Below are 20,354 nucleotides of genomic sequence, written 5' to 3'. Positions count from 1 at the left end.
CTCCAGGGCTCTATTACTAATTCTTTAAGGCATAATTTGATTCTAAACTCTTAGACCCCAAACTAGCTGGTTATGACTGGGACTCGAGGCTCGGGGGGAGCGGAAGGTTTAAAAACAAAACCCATTCACATGTTTTCAATGGCCTTTAGGTGCTACTAATAACTTTTATTGTTTGTCATTGGATTTAAATCTTGTCTTGATGAGTGTCTCATCTCCACTATTGTGCATTTTATCTCAATTTGTACAGCAGAGTTTTAAATGTGTAGAGGTGACAAGAGGTGATTTAATTGTTTGTCAAACAAATGAAAGTCTCTCACAACTGTAACACGTGTTGTCTTGAAGGAGTTCAAAGGCAAAAGGCTCAAAAACCAGAAGACAGGAAGTCCTCTACCTTTGTCCAGGTAGGAGCCAATCAGAGCTTTACATTATGTTGTGTCATCCACAAGCTGAAGCTAAAGACTTTGTAAAAAACAGAAAACACTTTTATCCTGAATATCAGTAAGTTTCTGACTCTGGATCAGAAAACCTTTCCTTGTTTCCAGCGAACACACAGAGGAGGATCAGCAGCTGATTCACGTTTGGGCGTCTCTGAGTGACGACAGCTGGCGGATTCATCCGGAGCTGGAAACACACCCAGCTGTGTGATGGTGAGTGTGCAGTGTTGCTATGGCAACTGTCTGCTGGAGAACTGATGGGGTTCAGTGGTCGGGGGGGTGGGGTGCAGGATTAAATCAGTGCTTCAAAGATCAGTTCATTGATAATTGTCTGATGATTTCAGTTTTTTTTTTTTTTTTTATCTGCGCACAGATTCTAAATGTTCTCTGACATCAGCCTCTAGAATGAAGCTTCACTGCTTTTCTTTGTCCAGTGAGAATATGAACTGCACACGGACGCTGGACATCATCAGATTATTGAAAATACCAATCTGGACATATCCGAGAGTTCTCCTCTAACAACGGCACAGCGGGAGTTTCAAACTGTTTCTAACTGTTAACTTGAAGTAATCCTGAATCCAAGAAGCTTCTTCCTAAATGTTTTTTTTGCATTGGTCTCAAAGAATATATATAAAATGATTATGAGATGTGTTTGCGTCGTTGTGTTAATGTTCATATTTATCAATCTGGGGGGGGGCGGTGTGGCTTAGGGGGTAGAGTGGTCGTTCTCCAACAAGAAGGATGGCGGTTCAATCCCCACTCTTCCCCATCTGCATGCCGAGGTGTCCTTGGCAGGATACTGACCCGTAAAAATGGCCCCTCGTAGATGTTGAGTGTACTAATTGTAAGTCGCTTTAGACAAAAGCGGCAATGTAATGTAATCTACAACTGAAGTGAAATCTAACCATTAACTGGGAAGCTTTTAAAATCTGATATATGATGCCAAAGTTGATGATTTTGACTGTTTCAAGCATTTATCTAGTAGGTGAAGAACCTCAGAGGATCACCTGCACCTGCATGTTTATCTCTACTGTACCTGTGCAGTTGGGGCCGAAGTAGCCGCTGCGGCAGCGTTCACAGGCTTTTCCACTGAAGCCTGAGGAGCACCTGCAGGTTCCTGAACCACGCGTACCATCGTCGCAGGCCCCGCCTTTTCCACAAGGGGCCTCCATTCCACCTGGACAGACTGGAACACAGAGGGAAAGAATAGAATCAAAAACACATTCTGGACAGAGGGCCCATCAAGAGGCAGCAGAGGCGTGTCCACATCTGTGGTTGAGTGACAGCAGCTGGAGGGTCTGTGGTCGATGGTGCATCATCAGTTGTCTCGATGAGCAGAATGCAATGAATGGTCCTGATCCTGCCCTACGGGGGGGATGAACTCTTTTTTTTTACAGGGGATGCACACCACGACAGAAACTGAGGATGGTCTTCAAGTCTTCAAGGATGCAATTAGAATTACAGAACAGATGTATACTTGTTTTCCCCATTCATCGAAAAACATTAAAACAAGAAATGCCCTGAGTCCTGGTGCTGCCCTCCAGAGGCTCTAACATGGATTTTAAAGATGAAAAGATTATCACTAGCGCCTCCCTGAGGTCAATCTTTGCATTTTTCCCACAAACGGTAAAGAATGAACTGTGTAGAGGACACTCGATTTCCTTCCATCTGTCCTCCCTCCCTCCCTTCCCACCTTCCCTCCTCAATCCCTCCCCTCATCCCCTCCTCCCTTAGCTGCCTTACCCTGACAGTCTCGGCCGTAGTGGTTTTTGCAGCACTTCGCGACCCAGACCGGAGACAGACAGACTCTCTTACAGCCCGTTCGCGCGAAAGGATTCGACGGGTAATAACCAAAACGTCTGTAGTTCAGCCTGTTGCGAATCGGACAAGGCTCCACCTTTCCCTGGAAAAAAGCATGAATTACATTTATCTCCACAGTTAATGTTATTTTTCGGATTTTTGGGCAGGCAGGCTGGTCGTACCGTGTCTTGGTGACCGATGGGGCAGGATGGTGGGAAGAGGCACATGTCACACCTCCCCTGAGACATTTAAAAGACAGATTCAGTCCACATTCCAACAGAAGGACGTTTAAAAACGACAGCACTCACACTCGAAACACTGGAACTAATAACATCAGCTGTGGTAGCTGCAGTATTAAAGCCTGGTCACTCCAGTAAAAATGATATGTTTAAACCACAAATCGAGATGATCGGGAGATATTTGGTTCTGTGACATGGGGAGAGGATTAGTGGGTGAACTACTGTTGCTGCTGAGCTAACGGCTAACATGCTAGCTCCAGTTATATTTTACATCATTTATTAAAGTTATAAAGCTCTGTTATACAGCATGCTCATTAGCTCAGTCACTAATAGCAGTCATTGACATTCATTGACAACAGTTGCTGTGAAATACGCAAAGAAGCAGCAAAGAGTTCAGCGGATTCAACATGACTGCGTCGTGTCTGCACGCGAGGAGCATGTGAGCGCACAGCAAAGCAGTCGCACTCATAAAAGTAAAAGTAAAAACATAACTGACGTAAGAAGTTCTGTTTTCAAGGTCGTCGCAGTGCGCTCCCAGGCCGGGTGGCTCCAGTAAATGGTCAATGCCATAGGCCACGCCCTCTATGAAGTTCAGGTGGGACTCCACCCACTTGGCTTGATTTTCATTTATCAATATAGTCCCCTGAAAACACACAATCATATTTTTAAGACACAACCAGAGGGAGAGTGCAGATGAATTTTTGTAATTACATTTTATTGTAATCATCATAGTGATTGCCCCCTGGTGGCTGGCTGCAGTATTGGTTTGAAACAGTGTGTATTGTCTTACCACCTCGGTCTTGTCACAGCTGAATTTGAGGGTGGATCCGTGCATGGTGCGGTACTCCTTGCGATATTTAGTTAGCTGAAGGGTAGAGGTCAACTGCACATACGTACATGCCCACACACACACGCACACACACACACACACACACACACACACACACACACACACACAGAGGAAATCATGTATGTCCAACATCCAATATTATTTTATCAAATTAATTGTTACAATAATTTATCTTATTTAACCCGTGTCAATTTCCTACCTTTACGTTACGTATGATGTGAGCCTTCACAGTGGCAGCCAGGAGTTCCCGGTGGTCGGGACTGGAGAGCAGACGCTGCTGTTCGGCCGGCAGGGAGTTGAGGGCCTCGTCTGTCGGCCAGAACATGGTGAACGGCTGGTGGACACCCATCTTGATCACGGGGAGTAGCCCTGCATCCTACAGTGTTAACGATACAGATTGCTAGCAGTACTTTCACTTTTCCCAGTACATTTTTTTGACCCAATTTGCATGTAAAGATATCGTATCTATATTAATATTAAACTGAATGGAAAAAAACACCCAACTGCAAACTCCTAACACTGTCAGCATGGCAGATGCAGCTGTAGAAGAACAATGTGTTTTGTTGTTATGGATTTACCTCCACGAGTTTGAAGAAGCGGCTGTAGCCATAAAATGCAGCTGCTGTGGTGAAGTTCATCTAAACAGAGAGGGGGTGGGGGGGGGGGGGGGGGTCACACTCTCTGTCTATTAAATCTGATCAATCATCGATAGTTTTAAACTCAAACCCTGTCGGGCTGGAGAAGTGGTTTGTCCTGCAGCTGGTAAGGCGTCAGGAGCGTGTCAATGTGGTGAATGATTCCGTCGTTCGTGGTGTAATCACTCTTCACAATCCTCGATCTGTTGTTGATCCAGACTGAACCCTGCAGGGGGAGACAGACAGGAGAGAGGGACGGGGGTCACAGACAGGTACAAACGAAGATGAGATAAATGGACAATTAAAGTTGAAGACAGGGACAGTTGGACAGACACAGACAGAATAACTTTGCCCTCCCTCTAATCAAATCCACAACGCTTAAATCCAAATCTCATTATTTTAAATGCAAGTATGACAGAGCATCGACTGAATCGCTGCCGTTTGGTATAAATGAAAAGAATAAAAAAAGCCAAACAGTGAAACAGTATTTTTTAAACTTATATTAATATTGAGTTGATTATTCATAGTCTCTCTCATTCCGGTCAGACACCGGTTTGTGTGTGTTACCTGCTGCACGCTGAAGTGTAGCATGTGTCCCGACAATGAGACGACACGCTCGGTTGTCTTGAGGTCACTCAAGGTCAAAGTCTCACAGGCAACAAGGTGGTTAAGAGTCAAGTCAGGGAGACGACCATGTAACCTCCATTCTTCAATCTGCACAGGCGCACACACACACACACACACACACACGGATATCAATGATACACATATCAAGCAATAGCAACTATGTTCCAGATGAATATTTTTAATATTCTTAATTGGAAATACATTTATTGGCAAAACCAATTGTTGCATTAGATTATATACAAAAAGTAGATACTGTACTTACAATAGTAACATTGTAGATATCCATAGCAGGAACAAAGACAGTGACCGGTCCGCCATCAGTAAGAGTCCTAGTTTTTGATAACTGAGAAACACAAAAAAAATAACAGATGAACGTATGTGACGATGGATCTGAGGTCAGTTTCATGAGGCAAATCAAATCAGGTCCTTTTTAACCAATCAAAGAACTAAAATCAAACAGGATAATTCATCAGTGTGATAAGAACTACACAAAATAAACCTCAAATCTTTCTTTGGCAAAAATGTATTAATAGGACATTATTTTATTTTTTTGCTTGGCCCATGCCCATGACCTTTGCTGCTGCCAGCCAACAGGGGGCGATCAAGATGTTGCTGCTTCACTTTTGGGGGATATCGTATGACAAGATTTACCACCAAAAACCAAGATGGGGCCGGACAAAATTCCAAACTCAAGGCTTTAAAACTTCAGTTCACAAAGCATTGGTGTCACAGTGAGTTGACACTTTTGTGCAACGTAGAAATTCAGTGTCCGGCTGATTAGCATCAATTTAAAACAACCCATCCATATGTTTACAAAACAGCATTAAATTAGTAAAGTATGTCATTTATGGATTAGAAAGTAAACGATAACAACTCACAGACAGCATTCGGTGTAAGTACTGGTTCTCAGGCGATCGATACACCTCCTGTAAGACAGACAAACAGACTCCTGTGAAGAGGACAGGTGTGGCAATAGGAGGTCAGAGGAGAGTCCGAGGTCAGAAGTCAGGCGACTCACAAAGAAGGTATTTCCACGACAATCCACTCCGTCGCCAATATAGTCCCTCGTGCAGGTGCAGTTCTTCTGGCCCTCGCCCAGGTACACACAACGAGCATATCTACTGCAGCCACCGTTATTCTGCACACACACAAACACACACAAACCCCAAACTGCTGTTAGAGGACACAAATTAAAACACCTGCAAACCACAATCTGCATGTATCACCAGCTGGTTTTCTTTATCTCTATCACATATTTATGTATTGATCCATTACTCTGACTGTGTGGCACCCCACCAGTACCTTGTGTCCATTGCATTTGCCTATGCTAACAGCCAGATCTTTCCAAAGAAGTCATTCAGACCTTTCAGACTTGTCTCCATAAAACAAGACAAAAACAAAAAAGATGAAGAAACAGATGATATCTAGACGTACAGTTCTACAGGGGTTGGCAGGAAAACAATATCTGCCTGATCCTTGAGAGCCCGGTCGACAGTGGCAGGACGTCTGGAAAAGAAAACCAAAACAGTCAATTAAACATTCAGAAAAACCTCATCCATCAGGTCTACATTAAGCTGTCTACATTTTAAAATCAACTTGCATCCAGAGATATCCAGGCGGATAATTTTCTTCCTTTCCAGCCTCTTTTGGGCATTCACATTAAAAACATCTGGTACAGAGTGGGACGGAGGGCAGAGCGGAATCATTTCATGCTCAGGACCCAGTCTGACAAAACAAACCTGAATACAGGTTAGTGACAGCAGCTGTGATGTATCATCGGTTATCCACGTTGAAGATGTTTGTTCACAGAGAAAAATAGAGACGACAAAAAGTTACCATCTTAATTTCCCTGCCACAGATTGAGCTGTGAATAGGCAGCTAAAGACACAGCCACAGTTCCAGCTCTTCTACCCTCCACCAGTGTCCCCCTGCTCTCTGTAGCTGTATCGTGTTTTAATGAGGTCACATTAACCATATAGATGTTCTCATTTATGTATTTGTCTCCTTCTGTCGTTAGTGGAATGAGGATGACACAGTGATTTAATCACGGCCCGTAAACACAACATGTTAACCAGAATTTCCAAGCTGCTGTGCCGCAGTTATAAAACTGTATAAATGCAAAATCTCTGACAAGATCATAAATATAACACATAAATTGGTTTATACCAACAGCTGTGATGTGTGTTTGGCTATGTAGACGTTAAAATGAGTTATCTCTGAAAAAGTTTGAAGTCAGAGAAAGTCCTTCTTAATTTAACTGCTGCACAGCCAAAGACCCTACACTCAGAATAACACGAGATCTCAAAGGTTGTGTTTTCCTCCATTGCTGAATTGTATAGCTGTGTGTGCAAACAGACAGTCAGACCTCATAGTTTCAGCTGCAGTTGTGTATTGGCATGCACTAGGAGGGAATATATACAGTAGATTTTGCATAATTCTGCTAACTAACAAACACATTTGAAAACATAACCTCCTCAAGTAATAATTACAAGACACAGAAGAAAAGAAGAAGAAGAAGACGAAGAGGAAGATGAAGAAGAAGAAGAAGAAGAAGAAGAAGAAGAAGGACCGTCAGATGCTATTTGATCTTAACTGCCGCCTCCGGATACTGAGGAGGAAATGAAACCATGAAATCCAGGTTGACACAGCGTTGGGTCATATCTAAGCACCACAGCAAACTCAGATTAAATTACAGGACAGTGATATCTTACAATGTTGGGACCTGTTCTGATGCAGTCTGCTAACTTGTGGCAGCCTCCATTGTTCACCAGACAGCCGTCCAGCTCTGTGAACACAAAATATTTTTTTGTGAATCAGAAAGCTTTGGAGTGGTTGGAAGGTGTATTTGTTTCTTTTGATAGAGCTTGAATGGCACTTTTCCCCCACTCTGTACTGGACACACACTGTAGACATGAGCGGGACTGGGCTAAGGCACTGAGGCCCCCTGCAAGGAGGACCAGACCCGCCTTGGGATCAATCAAATATTTCTGATTCTGATTCTGATGCTATCTTCTCTCAATCAAAGAAGAAAGAGAAAGACAGGATTCCCAAACATGTCAGAGTTTTTTTCCACAAAATATATCCTCTTGAGGAACATTCTAGGGCATGAATTTGATAATTGATATTTTGAGACTTTGCCAGCTCTTGATAAGAGGACTGGAGCTCTAGGCTGGGGCTGTGAGATCAGGGGTCAGGAGTCAGGACTACGAACCCAGGCAGACGACTCCGTCTCCGGTGTACGCCTCTTTGCAGGTACAGGTCCTCACTCCTGCGGACACTTTCACACAGACTGCAAACTCTGAGCATCCACCGTTAGACCTGCTGCACAAATCCAGCTCTGAGAGACAGAGAGGAAAAAGTATTCAGATTTGATACATGCACGTACATGTGTTTGTGTGTGTTTGTTTTTACCTTTGCAGTAGGTCCCGTTGCCTTCGTATCCAGCTACACACAGACACGCAGCAGCACCTCCCTGTGGCCCTGTTATGCAGCTACAGCAGAGCACAAACATGTATGTCACATTCCTACTGAAGATGCCATTGACGATTCCTGTTGTCTGTGATCATTGTGCTGCGTCATGTAATAAGTCTGGTGATGTTCACTTCAGTGATGTGAAGCCTGACGAGCGCTGTCAGATTGATTTAGCCTGTTCCTCTGTGCCATAGAGCATCACTGGGACACACTGCTGCCCACTGTTGGGTTTCTCCAAGTTAGCGTACCGTCCTATCTACGATGTAAAGTGCCCTAAAATAATTTAAGTTATTGTGATTTAGAGCTATAAAAATGAAACTGAATTGAATCACCACAAACACACACTGTTGTACATTTTGACAATGAACTGTATATAAAGATCAACGACACGTCTCCCCTCCATCCCGTTGTACAAAGAAGAAGCTCTGGACGTATTTAGAGCCCGTCGTCTTGTTGTGTTGTATCGTTTTAGGAGACAACCAGGTAGGGTTGCATTGTGGGTAAACGTATAGCCCTGGTGGTTGATTCAAATTACAAAAACAGATGACACACAACTCAGCCATTGTCACAACAGGAGGACTTACTTGGCGTTCTCGTCACACACACCTCCACAGGCGTCGTCCTTGATCTCTGAGACACACACACACACACACACACACACACACACACACACACAATGATTTCAGGCGATAACAAGGAAGAGAAAAACACTCAGTGAGGTGTGTGTGTGTGTCTGTGTGTGTGTGTGTATGTGTCTTACCTACAGAGCAGGACGATCCTTTCCAACCTTTATAACACAAACACCTGCCGCTTCCTGCTAGACCGTCCTCACACTTCCCATGGTCACAAACACACTCTGCAACATATACACACACACACACACACACATTAAAAAATGATGTATAAAACATATATTCTGTTGTGTATTTCTTAAAGTTATCAGTCATCCTCACAGATTTGTAAGCTTTGCTGGTCTGTGAGAATCGTACATTGTTGTGCTGCTTTAGATTGTTTGTCTCAAATCATCCCGTTCATCCTCTAGTGTGCAGCAGCTCTTAGCCTCCATCAGTAAGCCTGCATCTCATTAGCTCAGTTTTGCAGAGAAGAGACATGCACAGACCTTTTTTGCTAAATACCACTATTTGCATATTTTTTGCCCCCAGGCAGCCGAGCTGTATTTGAGGTTCTTCTCTCTGTCTTCATTAAGTCACTTGATTATGTGACTCTGAGTCTGAGATCAAATACCTACAGTTTGTGTGGCTTTATCATCCACTGACAGATTTCTGAGAAACAGATGATTTGGATTTTTTCAGGCCAACGAGCACCAGATAAAGCTCAAGCCTCAAGAAGTCTACTTTTGTGTGTGTGTGGTCAGTTTAACGGAGTAACGCCCCCCTTGTGGCAGAAACACATCACTGCAGACAAAGCTTCAGGGCCTCTCTCTGTGTTGAGGAGTGTCTCTGTCAGGATGAGTGTCCTCACGGGACGTGCAGTTGACTCCGAATCTTCCTGGTTCACAGTCCTCGCATGCGGTGCCGTGGAAACCCTCCTGGCAGCTGCACTCCCCGTTGCCAAAGACACCGTCCTTACACTTCCCGTTACCGGAGCACCAGTTGCCGACGTCCCCGGGGCACTTGAAGCACTCGTGACCGAAGAAGCCGGGGCAACAGCTGTGATCCTGCAGGACAGACAAAGGGTATTATCAGTATTATTTTGGCTTCTATGCCCATTAAGTGTCTAATATGCAAATGTTTATTATGGCTTCACCTCAAAGCAAAAAATAACAGGAAACCATCATTGAATTGCAAAATAAAAGAGTTCTCTATATCCAAACTGATCTGTAGCACTGAAGGGTAGTGGTAGTAGCTACAAGTAGCAGCAGCAGTTATTGTAGTAGAAGTAGTTGTTATATCAGCAAAACCATGGGAAACCCTAATGCAAGGTAAACCAATTATGTTTCACAGCCTGGCACCAACTTCCTCCTGGAGCCAATCTGCTTCCTCAGCCTCACTAGCATGCTAGCAACATAGGTTTGTAAGCTATGCAGGTTTGTTAGAGTAAGAGCTGAACTACACCAACGGATAGGAGCGGCACTGGTGGGAGAACGGTCTGTGCATGGCCGAGAAATTAGAAACTAGTCCTCTAAAGGGACTTTTTTCAATATTCAACATGAACAACTGCGGTAGATCATACTTCATGCACGGCATAGAATTTTGGCTAGTAGCAGTCACAGTAATAATATTATTTGCAGACCAAGGTGGTATGAAGACATTTGATGACACAGCCTTGCGTTAACTTCCTCCGGTGATTAAAACGCTTCCTGTAATGACAGTTCGGCTTCATGTCTGCAGGAAACTGGTCTTGGATCTGTAGTAGAAGGCGTAAGAAACACAACAGATACACACAGTGAGAGCTGTAGAATAAGCAAAGGTGCCTACAGAGATCAGATATACAACCTGCACACTTCTACACTGTGCGATCAAATCAAACTGAATCTTTTCAAACTTCCCTTTGTGAATGCCACAGTGTTTTTGTTTTTAACTCTAAGGTCATTCTTTTCAGGTAGATCCTGTATTTCTTTTTATTATGCTACTTGGGTATACATTTTATTGTGTCCACCCTCTTTATACTGACACACGGTTCTTACTGGTTTGAAGCCATATCCGCATCGAGGTGATCCTTTGCAGTCGGTACACCTCCCCTGCAGACAGGGAGAAAGAGAGAGAGAGGGAGTGGTTGGATTAGATTAGATTTCTTTATTTATCCACACAATGGGGAAATTCACTTGTTACAGCAGTAATAGAAAAACAGAATTAAAGTAACAGTGTCGAAGCACTGTAAAAATACAAATACAAAAAAAATACAATACAGCTTGATTGACTTTAATGGGACTAAGAGGAGGCGTGCTCTCTACTGAGTCTTCACAAATGTATGAATATGTGTTTAAATACACCCTGTAAGAGGAACTCCTTCAAAATTGGGTGGTATTACACTGTGTTCATTTATATTGATCATTGCTTTTCTCTTTGAAGCATCAGGTGTCAATAAATGCTTCAGTTTGAGCCATTTGTGCTTCATTGACCGTGCTACAACCTCTGATTTATTATCCACTCTAACCAGCGCTGATGAACTTCTCACTGCTGTGCATGCATTACACAAATAATCAGGTTAATCCATTCAATCATTCCCATGTCCTTTGGTCCATCTATCTACTGGTTGTACTGGTTGTCTGTTTATCCGTCCATTCATGTGTCCATCTATGTCTCCTACATTATTCATTCATAGAACCATCCCTCCTTCCCTTCTTCCTTACATCGCTGGTCAGGTAGACCTCTCTGCTGCATCTGTTGCGGCGGACTTTGAGGACCTGCGGGAGGACGATGAGGACAGCGTTGTACGTCTCAAAGAAGGTGCCTTCAATAGGAACGTTGTTCACAACTGTCTGGAGGATGAGAAACAAATCAGACTCTTTGCTTCGCCTGGCTGGTCGAGATTCACACACACATCTGGTTTGACTTTCACAAATGAGCTAAAATCTTGAAATATTTATATTATTTATTTATATCAATATAAAAGATAACTGGTGAACGTAAAAACCAACAGTGTGGTCACTGAGCCAACACCCTGGGTGTGAAGCTACCTGGTTTTTTTCGTTTAGGTGGAACTGGACTTGGTAGTCGTTGCCCAACAAAGTGCTCTTGAGCAAGCCGTCAGACAGCTGGTCAGGGTAGAGCACCTTGCTGTAAATCACATGGTACCTGATCACATCCCTGTCCTGGACAGATACAAAAAATGCACAGACAAAAAGGAAGGGGTTACAAAAAGATTCTGGTTTATTGATTTGTTATTGATTTGTATTATTGATTTGTGTTATTGATCTGTGTTATTGATTTGTATTATTGATTTGTGTTATTGATTTGTGTTATTGATCCAGTTTTGTTTTTTGGGCCGAGTGGCAGCTGTTTCCCCTGTCGGGAAGAAACTGGCCAATCCCATTTCAGGAGTTAAGCCTGACGTCCTCTTTGTGCTTCAGAGCCAGAAAAATATGTGAATGAGAGGATTTGTTTTTCCAAATGCTTCTGTGTTGAAAAAAAAAGATGTTGATGGGAAAAGTCACCGTTGATTGGTTAACCCCCATCTAACCTAGCACCACCTGATCTGGTTTATTCATTTTAATGAGGAGTTTTTGAACTGGTTCGTATCATCTGGACCTACCAGGACGGAGGAATTAGTCTCGCTGAGGTGTCGCCTGATGGCGTCATCCGTGGGTATCAAGATGGTGTTAGCTACCTTATTTAAGCTCTCTGATAAGTTGTACATCTGTGAAAACACACACACACACACACACACAGTTTAAAAACAAACCAGGTTTTGAATCGACACACAGGTGACTGCACCAACAGGTATCTCACCAGAGCGTACTGTCTGAAGAGAGTGAAGTTGGTGGAGGAGTTCAGGAAGCCCATCAGCGGGGGTGGCTCGGGGGGGAATCCTGACATCGGTGGTGTCAGTATCTGATCACATCCAAATTAAACTTTACCTCGCAGATAATCAGATTGAATCCATCTAAAAAGATACCCTTTGGTGGAAGTGTTGCTGTGAGGAAGGTGACACTCACCTGGTCTATGATGTGAATGTAGCCATTTGTTGCCGGTAGGTTGCGTTCGATGATGGAGGCGTTTCCAATGTGAATCTCCTGGAACAAAATAAGCCAAAGCTCTATGGTTATGAAGATAGTTGCATGGGGCCTCGTTAGGGGGCTTGAGGACATGCTGTTGTAAATTGCATGAAAGTTGGTAAAAAACGAACTGCATGTCAGACACGGTTATCACATTCTTACGCCGCTGCTGTTGCTGATCTCCCAGGAGGTGAGAGGGTTTAAAGTGGGCAACCGGCTGCCCACCATTCCCTCCAGATCCTCCATGAGGTAGATTCCTGGCAGGATGTGGGACCTGCAACCAGGAAGAGCAAGAGGAACACAGACTCACAACACACGACAAGATGATTCACCTCCTCTGAACCATAATACTGCATTGTTTTTAAGATCCTGCTCCTCACCTTTAAGGTGATTCACAATCTCGCTCCTCTATACCTTTCTGAACTGCTGAAGTTTGCCCCCCCCCCCCCTTCTTCTTCCATCCACCTCACTGTACCACCTGCCCGTTTAACAACCATGGGATCTACAGCCCTCAGCCGCTCTGCCACCCGACTCTGGAACCCTCTACCCTCTGACATTCTTAACATTGACTTTCTCTCCATTTTTAAGTCTCTTCTAAGAACTCATCTTTTCAAACAGGCATATTCAGTTCGATTCTCTTGCATGTTTCATTCACTGCTCATTTTATTCATAAGATGATTTTATGATACACAGTTTTTTTGCTTTGTTGTGATAAAATATACAACATGCCCACTTCAACACTCTGCGATCAAATCAAACTGAATCTTTTCAAACTTCCTTTTGTGAATGCCACAGTGCAACTCATTTTATTCATAAGATGTTTATGATACACAGTTTTTAAAAGCATTATTATTATTATTATTAGAAACAGGAAAATTATTATATCAAAATATTAGTGCGTGAGGTGACTGACCGCAGGAAGTGAGGCAGGTGGTGACGACTGTACCAGAACGAGGTTTCATTTGAAGTCATGTTAACCATTGCTGTTTCTGACGGAACCAACACTGTCAGGTTCCCACCGCTTAGCTCCTGAATAACAGCGGGGCAGAACTAACCACACACAGACACACACACACACACACAACCACACACACATTAAACAATGATGTCGATTTGTTAATCTCGCAGATGTATTAGCCTGAAAAGCATGTAAGCATCATAGCTTTGTTAGTAGTGAAGATTTGAGTCTGGTGCCTCCTTACAATAATCCGGATTTGGAACATGAACGACCGTCGGTTCAGGTCCATTTCCTGCAAACACACACAGTAATGTAATGAATGTCATTTTAACCCACAAAGGAAGTTATGTCTTCATTGCTGTTTGTCTGTCCGTTAGCAGGATTATGCAGAAAACGACTCAGCCTGCATTACTGAGATGTGAATAGTCACCTCCAGTAACGATCCATAGCAGATGGTCCCATCTCCATCGAAGCCTTCAGGACAGGTACAGGTGCGAGTGCCGTTCATCGCCTTACACTTTGCCTGACATGGTGTAAAAGCAGAGAGGGATCACGGGGGATTTTCACTCATTACAGAAGCAAGTACTGAATCTTGAGATGAAGCAGAATCACAACCTTGCAACCTGTCCGAGGTTCGTTCACAGTTATCTACTGTAACTGAGAACTACCTTCTACCAAAGTATGACCATAAACTGTGGCAGCGGTGGATTGCCACGTGTCTTAAATGTTTTTGTTTTTTTTATGATGGTTTTAATATCTAATTTATTGACAAAAGTATAAAAATCTACATTTATGCGTTGGAAATAGGCTCATAACCCCAACCAGTGTTTTGAACCATTTTGGACCTGGCAGTGCCAATGCTGGAGTAGAGTCAACTGCTGGAGACATCTCTGACCTTTGACATATGGAAAATTAAACATCCTCGAATCAGAGGTGGCTGAAGCCCCGCCCACCTGTTGCTGCACTCAATTTCAAATCTATTGTGAAGCTATAAATCTAAACCACCACATCATCATTCACAAGACGTTTCTGTTGCAGTAGTTTGTCGTGCTACTGGAGCCGTCGCTCACAGCTAGACAACCTTGAAGCTAATTGCTGTGTTTTTTGCGTGTGTGTGTGTGTGTATGTGTTTGTGTGTGTGTGTGTACCAATTCATGGCAGCCTCCGTTGTTTTTGCGACAGGGGTTGATCAGGTCACACACAATCCCGTTGCCCATGTAGCCTGTTTTACACACACACTCACTCTACAGTCACACAAAGAGACACACAAACAAACAAAGTTCTTAACAGTCCTTTAAAGAATGTACGGCCACAAAGCTGATTCATAGATTGTTCGTACTAGATAGATAATACTACTACCACTAATAATAATAATAAGAAGAAGAAGAATAAGAAGAAGATTTATGAAGAACTGTTTTAAACAAAGTTACAAAGCGAATTACAATGTACATGGTTTAGAAACTTAAATTATGACAAAATTAAGAAATTAAGAAAAATATTAACTTTAAGTTTGTTGAACTGACCTGCCCGGGTCCCAAGTGGTAACAGTCTGCGTTGCGGCTGCAGCCGCCTCGACTCTCCAACTGACAGTTGTTTATCTCCACACACACTTTGCCGTCACCTGTCCAGCCCTCGACACACACACATGACATGTTACCTGGACCCACGTACACACAGTCGGCCTGTAGGGAAGCAGAGAGAGGACATGTTCGAAATATGGTTTGACAGCTTTGAATCCAAGTCCAAGTTTAGATATAAAAATCACACTTGACTAACTGCCAGTTTGACAATGTTGATATTCAATATCTCCCATTTTGAACTGAACAGAGCTGATCCAGGTGCAGCAAGTACAACCGTCATGTAGAATTTCATCAGCAGATAAATGCCTAAATGCACTCTTCACTTTGTAATAAAAATGTCAGAATGAACACTGAACAGAGAACGTGTACCTGCTTTACCAGCTTTATGGGGGCATATTATTTCTAGGTCAAATAGAATAGGTCAGATGAAAATATTTAGAACTCCAGGGAGCTTTAACAAACACCGGCACACTTACATTGGTGTCGCAGCCTCCTCGGTTGCTCTTCAGGCAAAGATTGATGGGAGAGCAGGAGTGACCGTCACCCTCGTATCCATCCCTACACACACACCTGAGGCAACACACAAAGATTCATGAGTTGGTCCTAACGCAATCCGGTAATCAGGTTCAGGTTCAACAGGAGAAACTACTGACAACACATGTCATTTAGATGAGGCCTTTATCCAAAGTGACTTCTAATTGCTGCATTCAACATCTATGAGGGGCCATTCTGGGGTTCAGCATCTTGCCCAAGGACACTTCGGCATGTGCTGGGACTAAACCTAACTAAGCATGCATGCACAGTGTAATGCACATACGTGGTTTGCAGTCCTGTGTGTGTACAGTACGCGTGGATGTGGCAGTGCTCCTGCAGCCCGTCAGAGTTGCAGGGCGTGGCCGTCTTGTCACAGCGGTCCCCAGAGAACCCTTCATAACAAGATCCTCTTCGACAAACACCCCCACTGCCTGGACGGTTATCACACAGGCCGTGGACACACCGACACTCTGAAGACACACACACAAACACACAGACACACAGACACACACACACACACACAGACACACACACACACACACACACACACACACACACAGAACATCAGAACAATGAAACACCAGGCAAAATACATCATTAAAAAAGTGGAATAACTAAATAACTAACTGACAGTAAAACACAGTACAATATATAATAGAAAATTATAATTCAGTTAAACGAATGTTAGACTTCTTTAGAATGGAGCAGCTACTCATGACAGACAATCGTCACCTAAGGAATAACTGTATCTGTGATTTCCTCAGGTTTCCTTTAGCGCCACCATGAGGTTGACTTTTGTGGTTTTAATGCGAAATGTCTCAAGAACTATTGGATGCATTAATGTGTCCATGAGGACAAATTGAAATAACTTTCTTCTCCTCTTGCTCCATTCAAGGAAAATTCCAATTGAGCGAGTGCGAATGTTGATGACGTTTCTAACACGTGAAAGATGCCAAGCTGAAACAAACAAACACCAATATCTCACGATGACAAAGAGCCGCCCTACACAAAGAAGACGGCAGTGAGGATGTGACCTTGGAATCACGTTATATTCAAGAGCGTATGGTGATAAGGGCCCATGTGGGGGGGGGGGAGCTCCTGCTGCTCTACCCTGGCTCCTGCAAATGTCCCAATGCTCCGGACATTATCAGGAGTTTGTGTCTAAACACAGCTTTAATGTGTCTTAGGTGGTTCAGACGGCAATCTGATCCCACACAGCTACGAGTTAACACAACAGAGAGTCATTCAAAGCACCTCTGGAGGTGTTGAGAAGATGTACAGATGGTGAGGACATGTGTAAATGTATCTCTCACTCCAAGATGCACCCGTGACCTTTGCTCCTCCTACAGTGTGGCTCTGTCAGTAAGCAGCCTGTGAAAATGTCTACCGACTGTGTGATTTCCTTAATTCATCCACGGTCTGTGTACTCCGTGATGAGAGCAGCTAAAGTCAGGTTAAATTACCCGTTGATGAAATGTAATGTGATGGACTATGGCCCACTGTATGGCAGCTGTCCCTCAGAACTGGCGGCGTGAGTGGCCCAGACCTTCGTATTTTTTTCTATATGTGGCCCTTAGGATAAACAGTTTGGACACCTTGCATTAAAGCAACTGGGGGAAATGAATGCAGCCATTTCTACCCATTCAATGAAACACTAGGAGCAGCTGAAGCATCGATTTGATCCCTGATCAGTTCGGCCTCTGAAGACGTGAGGGGCTTAGTATCGATCTGTGGACACGAGTCAGAGGCTGTGAAGACGAGGAGACCCTCCGCTCTTACCTTCGTCACAGTTCTCCCCGTGCTTGGTTGGATCCGAGCAGATGTGGCAGGCGAGCCCCTTGAAGTTTGACTGACAGCCGCACGAGCCATTCCCCTGGATACCGTCAAAGCACTGCATGTGGTGAAACAAATATACAAATAAATGTAAGTGAAGCAAAATCACTTGAGGGACAAGACTCATGTGACCCAGTTGTTGGCTTGTTGCTCACCACTCCTTTGTCGTAGCAGGGATTCTGGAATCCTCCAATGCAGGGTTTACAGTCGGGACCATAGAAACCCTTACAACACTCCGCTACCTGTTATACACACACACACACAGAGACACACAATGCTCAGTATAAATAAGGCTCCTGATGCAGGTTTTGGTGTATCCACTCTCACCTGTTTGGTGGTGTTGCAGTACTTAGCGCAGCCGAGACTCTGTGTGTGTGCCAGAGGAGACGCGAGGTAAAAACAGCCGGTCTGATGTTTGTCCTGGAGAGACAGAAGTAAATCCTTATGTGCATGAAAGACAAGGAAATTAGTAAAAAAAATAATAGACAATGTGATCAACTCAATGCACGGAATGGTGTCCACCGAAATAATAGAAGCAATATTCTGTACGTAATAGACTGAAAACAATCAAGAGTTGATCAGTTCTCATTGTTATCAATCAATCGAATTTGATTTGTATAACCCATATTCACAAATCACAATTTGTCATAGGGCTTTAACATGGTGTGACATCCTCTGTTCTTAACCCTCAACACAAGTAAGGAAAAACTACTAAAACCCCTTTTGACAGGGTAAATATACAGAAGTTATATGCTAAAATACTCTCAAAGTTGATCCTTACATGTAAAATATAGCGTTTAATAAATGAAAATCTATGAGTAGCTGAGTTTTGTGCAGAGTACAGAGTAGGACAAGCGTTAAAAATGTTTTATGTTTATGACGCCAAGTGTAATCTGTGCGTTCACGGGTATAAATAGCAAATGAGATCACTGTGACTCCATCGAACACTCAGACCTTTAACACAAACCATTAATACCAGAAGTCCCATCAGCACGAGCTTCCACCTTATTCATGAACTACCAAACAGCCTCATAAATCTATACATATACGTAGATCTCAGGGGGGGAATTGAACAGAATAGAAATGATGTTGCAGTAACAATGACGTATTTTACCATCTCTGTGCTGCCAGCTGGACATTCTGTCTCATAGAGGTAACTGCAGTGAACACACTCACCCTGAAAAACACACAATTACACACACACACACGTTAATAACACTTTCACAATTTGTCCTTTTAACATCAGCATGAGCTTTGAAGACATCACACATCTGGTTTATGCTGAAAGGATTTTGACGTAGTTACACAATCCTTGATAGATGTGCACACTTCATCATCACCTGCTTTCGCTGCTCCAGAATATGAAGCACAGACTTTGACCTTTCATGTTCACCAGTGTTGACCCGAGGCGGAACTAGCTGTGAGGTAATGCAGCTGTATTTATGTAGTTGAGATCTTGATTTATTGCAAGAAAACTGCTTTGGAGATCAGCCGTGATTTTATTAACTTTTTGTAATCGATGAAACTGCATCTTTGTGCAATGGAAACAGATTCTGTGAATAATTGTCGCCTTGAGTAACATTTAAATGTCACTTACTTAAATGTCACTGTTATTTCTGCTCTGGGAGACAAAATATCAGGCGTGTGTGGACCAATGAGGATTCTGCAAATGAATGAACGAAACAGACGTAGTGTCCGTGTCATCGAGCCGCTTGTTCAAACATGCTGCATAGGTGGAGGCTTCAGCTCAACAAGCCCTCTTCTTCTGCAGTGGTAAAATGGCCTTCATCTGTTGAGTTAGCACCACCTACTGGTTACCCTGATGGACCAACACCTAATCATCACATGACGTAGAGCCCTCGGGCTTCTCACCACGGTGATCTTGTAATCGATGATGTCACAGCGGTGAGGCAGGATGGGGAGGATGGAGGGCGGGTACAGCAGCCCGTCAATCATATGGATGACCCCGTTGGACGCCACGATGTTGGTGGTCACCAGTCGGACGCCCTTCTCCCCCAGCAGGATCTCACCCTGCAGGAGAAAGCAGGAGGGTCAGGCAGTGCCAATGGAAAGTGAGAATGTCTCCTGTGAATTAATCATGACAATTAACTGAAGAACTAATCAGAGACACTTACAGCGTTGGACACAGAAATGGTGACGATCTGATTGGCCATCGTCAGAATCTTAGGAAGAGAGGACAACTCGTCGACTGTCAGCTACACAGAGAATAAAGGATCAAATAGAACTTTTAGGGTTTAAATAAAAACAACAACATCCTAACATGTTAACTTCATTATTGTTAGAGCCACAACCGTTAGTGGAGTTAAAACTAACGTTTCTCCTGAAGGTGGCACAAGAGTAGAGGTAAGAGTTGTCTAAAGGATATGTTCACAACCTTTTCTTAGGACTCTTAGGTTCCTTCTGTAAAATCTATCTCTGGGTTTCTGCAGGTTTAAGCAAGTTCAATTTAAGAACTTTTTAGACCAGAATGCACGAAATTAAAGACCTTTGTGAAGTATGACACATATGAACCAATTACTTTGCACTTCCCCATAATCGAAGATAAGTTGAAGTATCGGAGTATCGGAGTAACGGTCGAAACTCCACGTTATCTCTGAAACTGCCGGCAAAGAGTTTCCCCACAGCCGAGCTGAGAAAAACTCTGACGGGGTGTTGTTAGACTCAGTTTCACGTCAGTCTGGTTTCTACTTTTAT

At 43.4% G+C, this 20,354-nt stretch overlaps 1 protein-coding gene across 2 annotated transcripts in view; it reads right to left on the bottom strand.

Moving 5' to 3' along the window:
• The window catches only part of stab1 (stabilin 1), a 46,033-nt gene that overhangs the window by 11,247 nt on the left and 14,432 nt on the right, over positions 1 to 20,354 (bottom strand). For both annotated transcript variants that reach the window (XM_062408587.1, XM_062408595.1), the window contains exons 17-56: positions 19,775 to 19,855; positions 19,512 to 19,670; positions 18,754 to 18,816; positions 17,967 to 18,059; positions 17,795 to 17,881; positions 17,586 to 17,697; positions 16,090 to 16,276; positions 15,749 to 15,842; positions 15,216 to 15,374; positions 14,841 to 14,936; positions 14,123 to 14,215; positions 13,937 to 13,984; positions 13,648 to 13,784; positions 12,897 to 13,008; positions 12,675 to 12,752; positions 12,469 to 12,570; positions 12,272 to 12,376; positions 11,697 to 11,831; positions 11,370 to 11,498; positions 10,704 to 10,757; positions 10,310 to 10,423; positions 9,539 to 9,734; positions 8,817 to 8,912; positions 8,641 to 8,686; positions 7,997 to 8,076; positions 7,797 to 7,922; positions 7,297 to 7,370; positions 6,020 to 6,091; positions 5,604 to 5,723; positions 5,464 to 5,511; positions 4,848 to 4,928; positions 4,526 to 4,672; positions 4,050 to 4,184; positions 3,902 to 3,961; positions 3,523 to 3,699; positions 3,264 to 3,356; positions 2,970 to 3,116; positions 2,417 to 2,473; positions 2,178 to 2,337; positions 1,471 to 1,620 (exon numbers count right to left, since the gene is read on the bottom strand). In XM_062408587.1, the coding sequence (XP_062264571.1) occupies positions 1,471 to 1,620; positions 2,178 to 2,337; positions 2,417 to 2,473; positions 2,970 to 3,116; positions 3,264 to 3,356; positions 3,523 to 3,699; positions 3,902 to 3,961; positions 4,050 to 4,184; positions 4,526 to 4,672; positions 4,848 to 4,928; positions 5,464 to 5,511; positions 5,604 to 5,723; positions 6,020 to 6,091; positions 7,297 to 7,370; positions 7,797 to 7,922; positions 7,997 to 8,076; positions 8,641 to 8,686; positions 8,817 to 8,912; positions 9,539 to 9,734; positions 10,310 to 10,423; positions 10,704 to 10,757; positions 11,370 to 11,498; positions 11,697 to 11,831; positions 12,272 to 12,376; positions 12,469 to 12,570; positions 12,675 to 12,752; positions 12,897 to 13,008; positions 13,648 to 13,784; positions 13,937 to 13,984; positions 14,123 to 14,215; positions 14,841 to 14,936; positions 15,216 to 15,374; positions 15,749 to 15,842; positions 16,090 to 16,276; positions 17,586 to 17,697; positions 17,795 to 17,881; positions 17,967 to 18,059; positions 18,754 to 18,816; positions 19,512 to 19,670; positions 19,775 to 19,855 (4,303 nt within the window). The remainder of the gene's footprint in view (positions 1 to 1,470; positions 1,621 to 2,177; positions 2,338 to 2,416; positions 2,474 to 2,969; positions 3,117 to 3,263; positions 3,357 to 3,522; positions 3,700 to 3,901; positions 3,962 to 4,049; positions 4,185 to 4,525; positions 4,673 to 4,847; positions 4,929 to 5,463; positions 5,512 to 5,603; positions 5,724 to 6,019; positions 6,092 to 7,296; positions 7,371 to 7,796; positions 7,923 to 7,996; positions 8,077 to 8,640; positions 8,687 to 8,816; positions 8,913 to 9,538; positions 9,735 to 10,309; positions 10,424 to 10,703; positions 10,758 to 11,369; positions 11,499 to 11,696; positions 11,832 to 12,271; positions 12,377 to 12,468; positions 12,571 to 12,674; positions 12,753 to 12,896; positions 13,009 to 13,647; positions 13,785 to 13,936; positions 13,985 to 14,122; positions 14,216 to 14,840; positions 14,937 to 15,215; positions 15,375 to 15,748; positions 15,843 to 16,089; positions 16,277 to 17,585; positions 17,698 to 17,794; positions 17,882 to 17,966; positions 18,060 to 18,753; positions 18,817 to 19,511; positions 19,671 to 19,774; positions 19,856 to 20,354) is intronic.

This window comes from Platichthys flesus, chromosome 2, assembly GCF_949316205.1.
Source record: "Platichthys flesus chromosome 2, fPlaFle2.1, whole genome shotgun sequence".
Classification (NCBI taxonomy): Eukaryota; Metazoa; Chordata; class Actinopteri; order Pleuronectiformes; family Pleuronectidae; genus Platichthys; species Platichthys flesus.
The sequence above is the reverse complement of the archived record's forward strand: the minus strand, read 5'-3'. Positions and strand labels throughout refer to the sequence as shown.